At 44.3% G+C, this 17,478-nt stretch overlaps 1 protein-coding gene across 2 annotated transcripts in view; it reads right to left on the bottom strand.

Annotated features, from left to right (window-relative positions):
* Positions 1–15,769, bottom strand: part of LOC126457103 (cuticle protein 67-like) — a 50,506-nt gene extending 34,737 nt beyond the window's left edge. The window contains exons 1-2 of one of the 2 annotated variants that reach the window (XM_050093153.1): positions 15,742–15,769; positions 8,641–8,975 (exon numbers count right to left, since the gene is read on the bottom strand). In XM_050093153.1, the coding sequence (XP_049949110.1) occupies positions 8,649–8,975; positions 15,742–15,756 (342 nt within the window). In that variant the 5' untranslated portion in view covers positions 15,757–15,769 and the 3' untranslated portion in view covers positions 8,641–8,648. Of the gene's footprint in view, positions 1–8,554; positions 8,976–15,741 lie in introns of those variants that run through there. The other variant, XM_050093144.1, reaches the window with a different exon arrangement.
* Positions 15,770–17,478: the final 1,709 nt, after the last annotated feature.

The raw sequence follows: 17,478 nt of genomic DNA on the forward strand, positions 1-17,478 counted from the left end.
ATTAGTCTTCCTTTACCGTCACAGTGTAGACATATGAACGGATTTATCACCACAGAACAGGATTTTGTCCCCAACATAGATCGCCTCCCAGGTCTCGTGACTTTGTGGTAATCACCAGTGAAAAGCAAATGTCCCTCCTTTTACGTATTTCGATTTGCATCCGTAGCACTACAGTCGCTGTTACTAATGTATGTAAAAAATAGACAAATGAGTGCAACATTTATGTTTTGGTCTCTGGGCAAAATGCAAGCAATTTCATTACATTGAACGTCACTTTGCGTTTCCCAGTTGATATTGGTTACATACTACAGAGACACAATAGTCCACAATAGTATTTTTATTTATTTTCTAGTTTAAGTGAAATTATTTTCTCTTATTATAAGAACATATGTAATAATCTGCCTACGAAAAGTGGTATTTAAAATGACAAACAAGAAAAAAAATGGCTAACGTATGTACAACATAAAATGCTAGAAGTGGAATTTTAGAATTTCGGAGGAATGTGTGGAATGACAGGGATGTCACTGTGAATTAATACTCTTATTTTGTTGTCTGACATCCTTCACCTGTTATTTCACTCTTCACCTTTCCTCATCCTGGCCTTGTACTGTTTATACTGTTAAGACGTGTGTGTTATTGTAAGTGTGTTTGAACAATAATAACAACAAATTTAATTTCACGCATTGTGTACTATTTTTTTAATTCGTATTGTGTTATTAACGTTTCTTTAGCGCAAAGGCGTGTGTGTCTTGTGTTGTATGAACGAGAATAACCGTCTTAGACGAACTATCCTTGGACGCCTTTCCACCCGTCTCATTGAGATAGCTACGAATTGTAGTACTTATTCAGAAGCTATTTGTCATTTAGTTTGCGAAGTCTGATTTGCTAGTCCGATCAGTACTGATGAACTCGAGGTATTCAAAAGTTCTCACGATCGCGAATATATGAAACCAAGCCGTCATTCCACTAACACAAGCTTATAATTTTCAATTGCTCATCAATTTAAGTCTCTGACTTTGGAGAGTTGAAATTCGCGATACTGTATGATCACTAAAGAGATATTCCGATTCTGTGTTTATTGTCTGGTCTCCACGTCCTAATCCCTTACAGTAGTCACAGGTCAGACGAGGACTCTGTTTCGGAGAAAACTGTCTTAACTTCGATAGTTTCGATTTTTTCCCCTTGGATCCATTCGATGGATCAGTTCTGACTCTGTGTTTTAGTCGTGAGGTGTCATATCATGGAACAGTTGAAATATCAGAGTATGATGTTAATGGAAAGAGTTTCAAACGATTGAGGAGAAGATTGGCAAGATGTACCCTTTGTGCAAAAGAATTAAAGGTAACTTTTTTTGGAGCACCGTCATTTTCCCCCTTTGCAACGCATATGTGTGTAATTTGGCTGACAGATACCTACAACCAATCTCTGTAACGGTGAAAAAGCGTGGCGTCCGCAGCTCGTGCTCTCGCGGTCGCGTTCTCGCTTCCCGAGAACGGAGTCCCGGGTTTGATTCCTGGCGGGGTCAGGGATTTTCACCTGCCTCGAAATGACTGGGTGTTTGTGTTGTCCTCATCATTTCATCATCATTTATGAAAGTGGCGAGATTGGGCTGAGCAAAGGTTGGTATTTGTATTGGCGCTGAGAACCGCGCAGTTGAGGGCCCCACAAACCAAAACCAAAAGCGTGGCGCCCTGAGACGTCAGCCTCAGACTCAGCGATGCTCCAGTGCAAGCTGCTGACACGCGTGGAAAAAAGGCCACAGCTCAGAAGTTCATGTGAGATGTAAAGTGGGTTAATAATGTCACGTCGGCATCACATTTGACCACAATTCTGCCCAACGTTAGACGTGTCACATGATGGGATGGACCTCAACTAAGCCCTCCCCCTTTAAGTAAATCTCACCCCTTCTCTTGACGCCTCTGCGATGGAGGTCAGAACCGCCAAGTTCGAAGTTGAAATCAAGCGGTTTTCTTGTGGGAAGAAACCGTTTGAGACACGCCGCTGCTCAAGGTCTTACACATGACTCTTGAAAGTGTCGTATTCGACAGCGAAATATGTCTAAATGGTGCAAATGAACGACTTAAGGGAGGAGGTAGTCTAATTGAGACTTTTTATGCCACATCCTGATGCCTTTTCAAGTTCCTTCTAAGCGACGGTTTGTCTAGAATATTCTCCTCGGGCACCGATAAGAAAACTACGTGATTTTAATGCTGGGGGCCGCTGTTTTGGTTCAAAATGGTTCAAATGGCTCTGAGCACTATGGGACTTAACATCTGAGGTCATCAGTCCCATAGACTTAGGACTACTTAAACCTAACTAACGTAAGAATTGTGATGGCTTCTTAGTTTTGGTTATTGATAACTTGATACCAGTGTCTGAGTTTAATGTGTACAGCACCGAAGATGATCACTATGTGATGGAAAATCGATTCTGTTATCAATAGCCGGCCGGAGTGCCGTGCGCTACAGTCTGGAGCTCCGGTCGCAGGTTCGAATCCTGCCTCGGGCATGGATGTGTGTGATGTCCTTAGGTTAGTTAGGTTTAAGTAGTTCTAAGTTCTAGGCGACTGATGACCTCAGAAGTTAAGTCGCATAGTGCTCAGAGCCATTTGAACCATTTGTTATCAATAAAACATCAATATTACGACCAACGGTGACCTTCCTTTTAATTTAACGTAAGGACGTCACACACATCCATGCCCGAGGCAGGATTCGAACCAGCGACCGTAGCAGCAGTGCGGTTCAGGACTGAAGCGCCTAGAACCCTTCGGCCACAGCAACTTGCCGTTGTTTTGCCAGAGGCGTCAAGAAAAGGGGTGAGATATGGGTAAGAGGAGGGGGCGGGTGGTTGTGACATGTGACATGTCCACAGTGGCGTTTGGCAGAACTGTGATGAAGTTTGTGCCCAAATGACATCATTAACTCACCCTGTACCTCATATGAACTCTTGACTTCTGGCGTTCTTCTCGCCTGTGTCGACAGTTTGAATCGTCGCCGAGCCCGAGTGTGACGTCACAGAGCGCAGCGATTTTACAGCATTACAAAAAATGGCTCTGAGCACTATGCGACTTAACTTCTGAGGTCATCAGTCGCCTACAACTTAGAACTAATTAAATCTAAATAACCTAAGGACATCACACACATTCATGCCCGAGGCAGGATTCGAACCTGCGACCGTAGCGGTCGCTTGGTTCCAGATTGTAGCGCCTAGAACCGCACGGCCACTGCGGCCGGCGCACCATTACACGGGTAGGTTGTAGGCACTTTTGAGACAAATTTCGCATATCTGAGTCGCAGTGGGGAAAAATGACGAGGTTTCAAAAACGAGACCCATTAATCCTTTTTGCAGCAAATATTTTTAGCTGTGATCTGAAGACTAGTTTGATGCAGTTCTTCACAATAGACCATCATGTCCAAGCCTCTTCTTCGCTTCATAACTACTGCAAACTACTTCCATCCATTATCAAATTTAGTATTGGGGGTTGGGGTTGTTTTTGGGGAAGGAGACCAAACAGCGAGGTCATCGGTCTCATTGGATTAGGGAAGGACGGGGATGGAAATCGGCCGTGCCCTTTCAAAGGAACCATCCCGGCATTTGCCTGGAGCGATTTAGGGAAATCAGTAAATTTAGTATTTCTTGATGACTAGCCGGCCGCGGTGCGCGAGCGGTTCTATGCGCTTCAGTCCGGAACCGCGCGACTGCTACGGTGGCAGGTTCGAATCCTGCCTCGGGCATGAATGTGTGTGATGTCCTTAGGTTAGTTAGGTTTAAGTAGTTCTAAGTTCTAGGGGACTGATGATAATAATGTGTGTGAAATCTTATGGGACTTAACTGCTAAGGTCATCAGTCCCTAAGTTTATACAATACTTACCCTAAATTATCCTAAGGACAAATACACACACCCATGTCCGAGGGAGGACTTAAACGTCCGCCGGGACCAGCCGCATAGTCCATGACTGCAGCGCCTGAGACCGCTCGGCTAATTCCGCGCGGCGGGACTGATGACCTCAGATGTTAAGTCCCATAGTGCTAGAGCCATTTAAACATCTTGACGTCTCAGGACATGTTCCATCACCCGATCCCTCGAGTAACTTGAGTTTCTCCCGTTGTATAAAATTACGCGAAGCAGCTGTGTTGCGTCTTCGACAGCCGCCCCAGCGGCGGTTCATTAATTATTCGATCTACCCATCCAGTCTTCGTCGATCTTTTATATTATCACATTTCAGAAGTTTCTGCACTCTGAAATCTGGAGGGATTGATTTTGTGTCTCCTAATTAGGAATTTATTTGGCAGGACTTGTGAGAATTGCTCTGGCATTCGCCTTGCGACCAGGTCAACCTGCAAAAATATCGATTGGAGCTGCTGGTGGCTCCTCCGTTTCAACAGAGCGTCGTATATTGTGGCACCGTGGTAGGTGCTCCTTATGTCGTGAGCAGACTGCGGGTCACGTCGGCGTGTGCAGTCATGCTAGCCGCCGGACGAATAGGCGCTGTCTCGTTCGCGCCCCGGGAAGACGCCGCTTGGCTTGGTTGTGACTCCCCCCCTCCCTCCTAACACTGCCACTCGCTCAGGTGAGTGCGAACGTGCCGGCGGTGCGTGCACTTCCCGACGGTCGGGCGGTGACTGCTGCTGCCTCTGTTTCTGGCTTCTCCCACCACTGTCACTGAAGGGTTTCTTGATGTTGCTGGTCTGCATTTTATATCGTCTCTGCCTCGGCCGTCGTCAGTTTACTTACCCGCTGTAATAGCAAAACTGTGCTGCTACTTTTAACATCTAATTTATGCATCTAATTCCCACGGTATCCATTACCCTTGTTTTACCTTCTTCTTCTTTCGTTTCACCCTCTTTGGGGTACGCTGTATCAATCATTTATTTATGTGTTGTTCTTTTGTTAGAGCCCAGTATTTTTTCATTCTTTCTGATCTCCTTTTCCTCTCTTCTTCCGAGGTGAGGGATTTGGACTTTTGTGTAGATTTGTCTTGGAACCTTATGTTTTCATCTTTAGTAATTACTTTAGCTGTTCGATCGATAAGTGAATTTTCTCAAATCTTTAATTCTTCTAGGTCTTTTCAGTTTCTTTAAACCAGTTGGGTTTCGTTTTGCGGTTACGGAAGAAGTCAAAGATTTGTTTAGTTAATCTGTTGTAATTCATTCTGAGAAGATGACCATAAAAAATTATGCTCCTTTTTCGCATAGTATCTGAAAGCTTTTCAATTTTCTTGTAGAGAGTTTCATTTTTGATGTATATAATTTATTGTCTTGAAATTTTGGTCCTATGATTTTTCTTAAAATTTTTCTTTCTTTAGCTCAAGTTTCTTCATTTGGCCTTTGAAATTCGTGTTTAGTGTTTCTGCTGCATACAGTGCTTCTTGCTTAATCACTGTCTTGTAATGTGTGATTCTGGACCCACATGAAAGGGATTTTTTGTTGTATGTATTTTTTGTTAGTTGGAAGGCCAGTACAAGATTATTTTTTCTGGATTCCATTGCTTTGCTTTCCCCAGAATTCCAACTAATGCTTTCTCCGAGATATTTGAATTCCTTTACTATTTCAATCTTTTGTTCTCGAACTTTGAGGAATTTATTTGTTCTCCCTCAATTTTAAATCCCTTTCCACATTTACCTTAGTTTCCTTAATCCTTCCTCAATGCACAGCTTGCTTGTTGGGGAAATGCCACAACCTTGTTTTACTTTCATTGATCTTCATTTTATAATTTTTCAGTACTCTAGCCACTCGGTTCACCTGATCTTCCAATTCCTTTGCCGTCTCTGACAGAATTACAATGCCACTGGCAAATTGCAGTGTTTTTATTTCTTGTCCCTCAATTTCAAATCAATTTCACATTTACCTTAGTTTCCTTAATCCTTCCTCAACGCACAGCTTGATAGTTGGGGAAATGCCACAAACTCCCTTCGCAACTACTGTCTCCTTTCATGGCCCTCCATCCTTTATAATTTCAGTCTGCTTTCTCTATAGTTTCTAAATAATCAAACGCTTCCTGTATTTTCTCCCTCTTTCTCCATATTTCAAGGAGTGTAGTCCAGTCAGTATTATCAAAAGTTTACTCTAAATCTATACATGCTGAAAACGTAGGTTTTGCCTTTTTCAACCTTCTAACATAATTCGAAGGGCCAGTATTTCCTCGCTTGTTCCTACATTTCTCCAGAACACAAACTGATCTTTCCTGGGCGCACTTCGGAAGTTCGGAAGAAAAGATACCAAGACTGGGGTGGACGACGAGATCATCAGGGACACAGCACAAAATAGCATACGGGAAGGAAATGGACTATGATCTTTTAAAGGAATCGTCCTGGCATTCGCCTTGGCGAGTTATGGAAATCACAGAAAATCTATAGTTGGATGATTGGACGCGGATTTGAAATGCTGTCCTTGTCCTTCCGATTTTGAAGAATTTATACTTTTCTTGAAGCGGTGCAATCACAGCCATTTCAGATCATATCAAGAGTTCTATGAAGTCAAACTGCATGTCATCTTAAAGTACCCACTGTCTGTTGTGTTACGAGTTACTCCACTTCAGAAGTATCTTGTTTGAATAGAAAATGGTTAGTAAGGATGAAATTGGGTAGCTTGGTCATTCCTGTTTACTTTGTCAGTCGTAATAACCTTTGATCTTCTGAATACTGTACATACACTTTTCTGCAATGTCGTTATCTGCTTCAGTTTAACGGAACTGAGTTGAAATAGTTAATCCGTCCTGCCCCCGGCTTATGCGTTGGTTTAAACCTTGACTGTTACTCTGCGTTTGGTTTCCTGCTGTTATTGCGGTTATGCCGTGGTTCTTCCTCTTTTTACGTGTGGCAGCAGAGGTGTGTATCGATATTCGCATATTGTACTATCTTTGGTCTAGTGTTTATAGTTTCCGGCTAGCTGGTGTGTGGCAGTCGGTCGGTTGGTGTGAATCTATTCATGGTTGGCTGTTGGGGATATTCCCGTGAGCAACAGCGAATGTTCGAGTTGGCGAAGGTTTGGCCACCATCCGGTGGAGTTTTACTGTATTTTGGTTATTTGAAGTCCAACTGCACCAGCGGAATTTTCTGCCTTGTGGCCGTTAGCGTTCCGGCTACCTGCCATGGCCGATGACGTAAAATTCAGGCAGTGTCCTTCCGTCACCGTGTTGTCGCTGTCCAACACGTGTGTAGTTTTGACAGCTTATGCATACTTGGTTTTTTTACGTTTTTGTTTTGGAGTTCCTTTTGCGCTGGCCGGGTGGAAAGCAAGTCGTCTTGTCGGTGGGTCCGTTGACTGTCTCCGGGTTGGGTTGCTGGCGGATCGGATATAGTTGGGCCGACTACCTGTCTCCCCTAAGCGAACGTTAATATTTAAAGTGCAAACTGATCCCCGGAAACTTCTGAGCGCCTCTGGCTATACTGCCTTTTCTTATTGGTGTTTGATTGTGTATTTTAATGACTCATAGCAGATGGTTTGAATTTGTATGTTTTTAGTTGGGCTTTAAATAATGGGCCTTCAGCCGTTTTAAAATTGGAAGTTCCTTACCTGTCAAGTCTTGCATTGTTGGGGCCTTCAGCCTCATTTAAAATATTTTTTGGATGAAGTTTTCGGCCTTCTGCCTTTTGAAAATTCGTTGTAGTTGTGTTTTTAAATCATGGGCCTTCAGCAGTTTTAAAAATCAAAGAGGTTGTGCCCTTAAGCCATAAGATTGTGTGACATATTCAGTCGATAGTTAAGCTCGGAAATTCGCGCTGTAATGTTTTGGCAACTAAATAAAGTTATAGGTGTTTGAATGTAACTGACAGCCGCTCATTTTTGGCCCTTTTCCAAAATTCCAACTACGTGTTCTGTCCTGCGGATTTAACCAGGCGTTTCAATAGTACTTCCTAAACGTTTGCTTGGATGTTGTCTACGTTCTATGGTTCAAATGGCTCTGAGCACTATGGGACTTAACATCTGAGGTCATCAGTCTCCTAGAACTTAGAACTACTTAAACCTAACTAACCTAAGGACACCACACACATCCATGCCCGAGGCAGGATTCGAACCTGCGACCGTGGCGGTCGCGCGGTTCCAGACTGAAGCGCCTAGAACCGCTCGGCCACTCCGGCCGGTCTACGTTCTAGAGTGGTTACGTTATTTTCGTACCTGGTGTGTAAGTTTTGGTAAGTCTGTTTGAATGTTGGAACCCGCCATCACCCAATACAGAATAAAGTACCACAATTAGTGTTTCAGTTGTCATTACACAACCTCTCACTTTTCTATTAATACTGTCAGACATTTTATTTCATTTGCATCCTTCAAGCGTCATCTTGGCTAAAACTAGCCTATTAAAAACGATATACCTTTCTTCACTAAAATGCCTGTTTGGAGTAACATTATAGAAAAGAAATGCAAAGTGATTCTTTTCAAATAGACACAGGAATATTTCATTTGCTAACGTGTTTTATAAACTGAGACTGATATCTATCGCCTGTTCACTGTGTTATGTATAACCAAGACCTCGGACTAATACTGGTTAGAAAATGGAAGGAGTGTGTAATAAGATGGAGACTACAACGGTACAATGATACAACAACAATAGTATAATTGTCAATGAAGTATTTTATTTACAGAAGACATAAAACGGAAAATAAATAAGCAACAGAAAAGCTGAAGTGGAACTGCAGCCTCGGTGGTTAGTGGTAGTACGCGGGGGCGGCGTAGGCCAGTGCGGGGGCGGCGACGTGTGCGATGGCGTCGTTGCTGACGCGGACGTCAGACTTGGTGACGCTGGAGTAGGGCGTGTCGACGGTCTTGGTGTAGGTGGACACCTGTCCCAGGTTGCCGAAGCTCCTCAGGATGTTGGAGCTCTGGGAGGTGATGGCCGCGGGGGCGACGGCCGCGGGGGCGGCGTAGGCGACGGCGGGGGCGGCGTAGGCGACGGCTGGGGCGGCGTAGGAGACAGCGGGGGCGGACAGGTAGCCGGCGCGGGCCACGGCCAGCACGGCGGCGAAGGCGAACAGCTGTCAAAGGACGTCCGTAAATTTAAGTACTGTGCATTAAAACTATATTAGAGTTGTGACATATTCTGCCTGCAGGGGATGTACCTTGCTGTTGTTGTTGTTGCCTTTTACCTACACACACACACACACACACACACACACACACACACAAATGTTCCAAATGGCTCTGAGCACTATGGGACTTAACATCTGAGGTCATCAGTCCGCTAGAACTTAGGACTACTTAAACCTAACTAACCTAAGGACATCACACACATCCATGCCCGAGGCAGGATTCGAACCTGCGACCGTAGCGGTCGCGCGGTTCCAGACTGAAGCGCCTAGAACCGCTCGGCCACAACGGCCGGCCACACACACACACACACACACACACACACACACACACACACACACACACACACACACACACACATTGTAACTATATACTACTAGGACAGCTTTTATTTCCCTTTCTCTTGACAATATACACTCCTGGAAATTGAAATAAGAACACCGTGAATTCATTGTCCCAGGAAGGGGAAACTTTATTGACACATTCCTGGGGTCAGATACATCACATGATCACACTGACAGAACCACAGGCACATAGACACAGGCAACAGAGCATGCACAATGTCGGCACTAGTACAGTGTATATCCACCTTTCGCAGCAATGCAGGCTGCTATTCTCCCATGGAGACGATCGTAGAGATGCTGGATGTAGTCCTGTGGAACGGCTTGCCATGCCATTTCCACCTGGCGCCTCAGTTGGACCAGCGTTCGTGCTGGACGTGCAGACCGCGTGAGACGACGCTTCATCCAGTCCCAAACATGCTCAATGGGGGACAGATCCGGAGATCTTGCTGGCCAGGGTAGTTGACTTACACCTTCTAGAGCACGTTGGGTGGCACGGGCTACATGCGGACGTGCCTTTTCCTGTTGGAACAGCAAGTTCCCTTGCCGGTCTAGGAATGGTAGAACGATGGGTTCGATGACGGTTTGGATGTACCGTGCACTATTCAGTGTCCCCTCGACGATCACCAGTGGTGTACGGCCAGTGTAGGAGATCGCTCCCCACGCCATGATGCCGGGTGTTGGCCCTGTGTGCCTCGGTCGTATGCAGTCCTGATTGTGGCGCTCACCTGCACGGCGCCAAACACGCATACGACCATCATTGGCACCAAGGCAGAAGCGACTCTCATCGCTGAAGACGACACGTCTCCATTCGTCCCTCCATTCACGCCTGTCGCGACACCACTGGAGGCGGGCTGCACGATGTTGGGGCGTGAGCGGAAGACGGCCTAACGGTGTGCGGGACCGTAGCCCAGCTTCATGGAGACGGTTGCGAATGGTCCTCGCCGATACCCCAGGAGCAACAGTGTCCCTAATTTTCTGGGAAGTGGCGGTGCGGTCCCCTACGGCACTGCGTAGGATCCTACGGTCTTGGCGTGCATCCGTGCGTCGCTGCGGTCCGGTCCCAGGTCGACGGGCACGTGCACCTTCCGCCGACCACTGGCGACAACATCGATGTACTGTGGAGACCTCACGCCCCACGTGTTGAGCAATTCGGCGGTACGTCCACCCGGCCTCCCGCATGCCCACTATACGCCCTCGCTCAAAGTCCGTCAACTGCACATACGGTTCACGTCCACGCTGTCGCGGCATGCTACCAGTGTTAAAGACTGCGATGGAGCTCCGTATGCCACGGCAAACTGGCTGACACTGACGGCGGCAGTGCACAAATGCTGCGCAGCTAGCGCCATGCGACGGCCAACACCGCGGTTCCTGGTGTGTCCGCTGTGCTGTGCGTGTGATCATTGCTTGTACAGCCCTCTCGCAGTGTCCGGAGCAAGTATGGTGGGTCTGACACACCGGTGTCAATGTGTTCTTTTTTCCATTTCCAGGAGTGTATTTATGGTCAATCCGAAAGGGTACTTAAAATACTTGCTGTAATACGATATGTTGTAGAGTGACTCAGCTACTCCTACCTTTGGGCTTTATACAACCCACCCTACCTTCAAATACATGCAAGATTTTCATATCCTCCCGCTCACTACGTGCAAACTATTAGTCCTACAGAAGAAAATGAACAGTACCGTTTTGTAGTTAATTTAATGTAGTGAAATTTTGTATTGTGATACGTTTTCGCTAGAGGCTGTCGTTTTAGAATCATCCAAGAAAAACGTGCAAAAGTAACCCTGAAAAGCGTTTTTCTTGGATAACTCGAAAATCTTGGGCTCTAGCAAAACCTTATCTCGGTACAAAAATTAACTACATTAAATTTCCTACAAACAGTTCCGGTTCATTTTTACTGTAGGACTTATTGTTTGCCTGTAGTGAGCGAAAGAATTTGAAAATCTTGCACGTGGTTTTTGAAGGCATTGCGGCCTACGTAAAACGAATAGATAGATGCAGCTTACAACATCTTGCATACGGGGTGTCCCACAAGGAGTGGTCAATATTCAGAGATATGACAGGGAAGCTCGTTTGAAGCAAAAACTTCAGAATGACGTATCCCTATTCCGAATGGTTTTCCTAGATAAAACACATTTAAAGTAACTTTTGTGCATTTTCTTCAACAGTTCAAAAACCGCATTATTTAGCCAAAACGTATCACAATAAAGAATTAAACTACATTACATTTACTACAAAAAAGGTCCTACTAATTTTTCCTTCAGGACTCATAGAGTACTGAAAGTCTCATGCGATGTGCAAGTGGTGTGACTTAGGTGGTTTTTGTAGGCCAATTTGAGGTAGTTTTCCATTTGATAGACGACCAGTGTCTCATGTGAAGTTGTTGATCTCGAATTCCTCTACTCTGCTGTAGCACATCGTAAATAATAACACTGTACAGAATAATACAAAAAATAAATAATAATATACATTATTACTCGGAAACCATTCGGAATAGAGTACATGTCCATACGAAGCTTTATGCTTCAAATGATCTTTCGTGTCATAGCCCTGGATACTGACCATTCCTTTAGAGACACCTTTGATAATTAAGAAATGCCTGTAAGCTGTTCACTAAATACTTCGAAATTAATTCGATTACAGAGAATTACTTGACATAAGTACCGGCTGGTCCGCCACAAATTTGCATATATCACTATTGGGTAGTTGATACCTAATACAGCTGACGTCAAGGAATTCTCAGTCAGCGAATTAATTTGGAAACATTTCGTACAGTTATGGCTGTTCTTTCAGACATGCACGTAGCTCTACGGTAAAAGTAGTAATTCCAAGTTCACGTCCAGTTTCTTAAACGAATATTCAGATGTCACAAATGATACGTGTTTATAAATGTTGGTTAAACTATGTACCAGACAAGAAAAATTAATATCAAGTTTTTAAAATAAAAATATTTCTATGGGAAGTCAATAATAATTGAGTACCAAGGTCGACGATTAATGTACCAATTAGTAAATAATCAGAAATAGTCAGTTAAGCGTATATGTAGCAAAACATGAAAAATGATTTTTTGAGTAATAAGTGACAATTGGTTGAGTTGGAGATGGGGAGAGAGATTTGGGACAGGGGGGCGGGCAGAATTTATGCCACAGGAGACGTCGATATGCAGGCGTTTGCTGAAGCAGCTCATTCCCGTTTTCAAAATGGGTCGTCAAAATGGTTCAAATGGCTCTGAGCACTATGGGACTCAACTGCTGAGGTCATTAGTCCCCTAGAACTTAGAACTAGTTAAACCTAACTAACCTAAGGACGTCACAAACATCCATGCCCGAGGCAGGATTCGAACCTGCGACCGTAGCGGTCTTGCGGTTGCAGACTGCAACGCCTTTAACCGCACGGCCACTTCGGCCGGCAAATGGGTCGTCGAAAAGACGTACAAAATTATGAGCATATATCTTTGACGTCTGTCAGTTGTAGAATATTGGAACATGTTTTACGCTCTCGTGTTATGACACTGAAAGTCTGGTTTGCAGGAATCAACATGGGTTCCGAAAACAACGACCATGTGTAACCCAGCTCGCTTTGTTGGCCCACGAGACCCAGGAAGCAGTAATACCATAATTGATGCTGTGTTCCTTGAGTTGCAGAAGGCGTCCGTTTCGCACTACAATCTAATTAAAAGAATAAGAGCGTATGGAATATCAGGCCAGTTATATGACTGAAGCGAAAAGTTTTTAGTAAACAGTATACAGTATGTCATTCTCAACAGAGGAATGTCTTCAGAGGCAACAGCATTTTCGGGCATAGCCCAAGGAAGTCTTAGAGGATCATTACGTTTCACAATATGTGTAAATAACCAGTAGATAACGTTGGAAGTTCCGTGAGACTTTCCGTTCATGATGTTCTCATATACAGAGGAGCCGGAACGCCTGAAAATAATACCGAAATGCAGGAACACCTGCAAAGGATCGCTTATTGAAAGGATTGGCATTGACTTCCGACATAGAAAAATGTAATTTATTGCACGTAAATAGAAAGAACCGTTACTGTATAATTACACGATTGCAGCACAACCAATGGTAGCAGTCACATCCATAAAAAACTAGGAGTGTGGGTACGGCGTGATTTAAAGTGGAAGGACCACATGAAGCTAACTGTAGGTAAGGTACATGCCAGATTCATTGGAAGAAGTGTAATACATACCAAAAAAGGACGAAGCTTACAAAACCCGTGTTGACGAATACTTGAATATTGGTTGTGAGTCTGGGATCGATACAAGAGAGACTTGTTAGACGTAGCAGAGAAGATCCTAAGAGGACCAGCACTCTTCGCGACAGATTCGTTTAGTATCTTCGAAAGCGTCATGGAGGTGCTCAACCAACATCAGAGGCAGACGCTACAAGAAAGGCGTTCTCCGTCACGGTGTGGTTTAATGTTAAAATTCCTTGAGCGCACGTATAAGAGCGAACTAATATATTGCTTCCCCCTACGTATATCTCACCAAATGACCACGAATGTAATATTTACGAGATTGGAGCTCACACGGTGGCAACAAACGTTCTTACCGCGAAACATTTGTGATTGGAAAAGAAAAAGTGGGAAGCGACAGTGGTAAACAAAGTACACACAGTTAAGTGGCTTGCGGAGTATAGCTGTAGCTACATGGGAATGAGACTTGAACGACGATCAGTACAGGTAGGAAGAATGTGGTGTCACCGCCAGACACCACACTTGCTAGGTGGTAGCTTTAAATCGGCCGCGGTCCATTAGTACATGTCGGACCCGCGTGTCACCACTGTCAGTGATCGCAGACCGAGCGCCATCACACGGCAGGTCTCGAGAGACTTACTAGCACTCGCCCCAGTTGTACGGACGACTTTGCTAGCGACTACACTGACGAAGCCTCTTTCTCATTTGCCGAGAGATAGTTAGAATAGCCTTCAGCTAAGTCACTGGCTACGACCTAGCAAGGCGCCATAGCAATTGATAGTTATCGTATGAAGCATGTCTCATCAAGAACGATGTATACAGATGATGGATTAAAGTTAAGTATTCCAGAAGCTACGTACTTTTCTTTATAGCATTCATTACGTATCTTGTTTCCGACCTCACGCCATCCTGCGTGAGCTTATAGCGTGCATTTCGGTCTCCTCAAACCACACTGTGTCGGCACTTCTGTCGACACATCAAGGAAAGCTTTTGAAATGTGTTGCCACAGTCGACTGCCCAAAATCGGAGTGGTGGATCGTGTAGCTAAGAAGAAGTACTGAATCATGTCGGGGATAAAAGAAATATAAGGCATTGACTTGCTTAAAGAGGGTATGGTACGACACGACATATACTGAAGCACCAAGGAATAGTTAATTCCGCAATGATAGAAAATGTTTGGGGAACGTTGTAGTAATTGGATAGTAGACTGTAGTAAATAGGTGCAAGTGTATGCAGTTGTCATGCAGAGATTAGGAGACTTGCACGGGAGAAATCTGCGTGGAGAGATACATCAAACTTGTCTTCCGACTGAAGATCACAGCTGTGGTATCGATAGCTACGATGCCACGGCGTAGGTGCAAGTTCGTAGGTTGGCACTACGACACCGACGACAGCGCCCTCTGTGCAGATCTACGAGCTCCGCACCAGATTCAACCCATTTGATTCGGAGGAGACGAGCTAGCAACATTGTTTCTACTTCATAGGGGGCCATTACTGACCTTGTTAATTCAATGATAGTTTGTCCTACTACTAGTGGCTATTAACGTGGATGCCTATCTAGTTTAGCACCTACGGCTCTTCAGTGCAAAGTTACGTATGTCATTGATTCTCTATTAAATGTACTTTCACCTAAAAAGTTTTACCGAGAAACTTACCTCGCCTGCTCCTATTCACTTCCTACATTCGGCCTATTCATTCAGTTTAGGAGCAGACCCATGCGCCGCCTTCCAGGCGGGATACAAAAACAACAATAGCAACATGTTTTGAAGAAAGGGTGTCCATTATACCCTAGTAAGTTTTGTCATAAAGCAACAGTGACGATTACAAAGAATGCCTGAAGGGGGAAGAAATGTAATAATTGTATTGACTGTGCAATGCACTACTTTCAGCAACAAATCTGTTAGATGTTTCACCTGCTGACGTTGATAAACAAAAAGCGTTTTAGGCGTAACCTAGCTGCATTCTAACATACACCTCATTCCAAAGACTCGTTTAAAATCTTGTCTGCTAAAGGTAGCAGTAATATCAGTCAGTGACTGTTGCTATTGCACAAATAAGGTTTGTAACTGGCTTACGTAACAGCTGCCGGTGTAGTGCAAATAAAATTTACGTGAAGAGATTAGAAAACCGAATTACTCTAAGTCTACTACTGAGTATCGATTCGTACCTTGAGGGCGACCATGTTGCTTGGTGTGTCGAGGTTGACTGTGGACTGCCGCCGGCCGCTGGCTGTTATATATACCTGCACGGCGACGGCAGGGTTTCGCTGTCAGGACCTTGGCGCAAGGTGTCTGTGGCGGCGCGGTTACCAGTTTAGCAGGGTTCTAACTCAGGTGCGGCTAGAATGACACACTGCCCCAGAACTAATCACACTTTTGCCTTGATTACAGTTTCTAGTGACTTTGTTCCATCTTAAGTGTTTCGTTGTTACGCCGTTTTCAAAGGATCAAATGTACGACCACAATGTCTGACGGACCAACAAATATAAAAAATGAACGCGTCCAACAGGTATAGTACAGAGTAATCCGTCAGTCTTCATGTCGTGAGAGTGAAGGCAAAAATACAAAGATCCACATGTACATCTAATCTACGTGATTACTCTGCTATTCACAATAAAGTGCCTGGCAGAGGGTTCAATGAACCACCTTTAAACTGTCTCTCTACCGTTCCACTCTCAAACGGCGCGCGGGAGAATCGAGCACCTAAATTTTTCTGTGCAAGCCCTGATTTTTCTTATTTTATCGTGATGACCATTTCTCCCTATGTAGGTGGGTGCCAACAGAAAGTTTTCGCAATAGGAGGAGAAAATTGGTGATTGAAATTTCATGAGAAGATCCCGTCGCAACGAAAAACGCCTTTGTTTTAAGATTTGGCAATCCAATTCACGCATCATGTCTGTGGCACTATCTCCCCTATTTCGCGATGATACAAAACGAGCCGCCCTTCTTTGAACTTTTCCGATGTCATCTGTCAGTCCCACCTGATGCTGATCCCGCAGAGCAATACTCCAGAACAGGGCGGACAAGCCAGGTGCAGGCAGTCTCTTTAATAGACGTGTTGCACCTTCTAAGAGTTCTGCCAATGAATCGCAGTCTTTGGTTTGCTCTAGCCACAGCGTTATCTTTCTGATCGTTCCAATTTAGGTTATTTGTAATTGTAATCCTTAAGTATTTAGCAGAATTTACAGCCTTAAGATTTGTGTGAGTTACCGCGCAATCGAAATTTAGCGTATTTCTTTTAATATTCATGTGAATAACTTCACACTTTTCTTTATTCAGGATTAATATCCACTTTTCGCACTATACACATACCTTCCCTAAATCAGTTTGCATTTCGTTTTGGTCATCTGATGACTTTACAACACGGTAAATGACATCATCGTCTGCAAACAATATAAGAGGGCTACTCAGATTGTAACGTCAAAAATGTGACAAAGTCAATAAAAACTGTGATCAAGGCAAAAGTGTCATTATAATGCAGCTAAACGACGGCGACATCTCACAAAGCATATGTAACATATCTCACACTAGAAACTAAATGTAACTCCTGCACTGTTTTGATGAACCCTCTGAGTTCGATAACATATCGTAAGCAATGGCACTCGACCGAGATGGACTAACTTCCAACTATTTTGTTTAAAAGCGAATATGTTTTCGAATATTCTCGGTTTCTACTAAATACCGGCATACAGATAATATTATTTAAGTATCTATGTAAAAAAGGAAATTATCATGGCGTTTGAAGGAATTTTTTTGACGAATACTTGACAGTGAAGGTGATCTCTATTATTTTATCTATCTGTTGATAGCCCGCCCGGCTAGCCGTGCGGTGTAACGCATTGCTTCCCGAGCGGGAAGGCGTGCCGGTCCCCGGCGCGAATCCGCCCGGCGGATTAGTGTCGAGG

Source organism: Schistocerca serialis, chromosome 1 (assembly GCF_023864345.2).
Source record: "Schistocerca serialis cubense isolate TAMUIC-IGC-003099 chromosome 1, iqSchSeri2.2, whole genome shotgun sequence".
NCBI classification, from domain to species: domain Eukaryota; kingdom Metazoa; phylum Arthropoda; class Insecta; order Orthoptera; family Acrididae; genus Schistocerca; species Schistocerca serialis.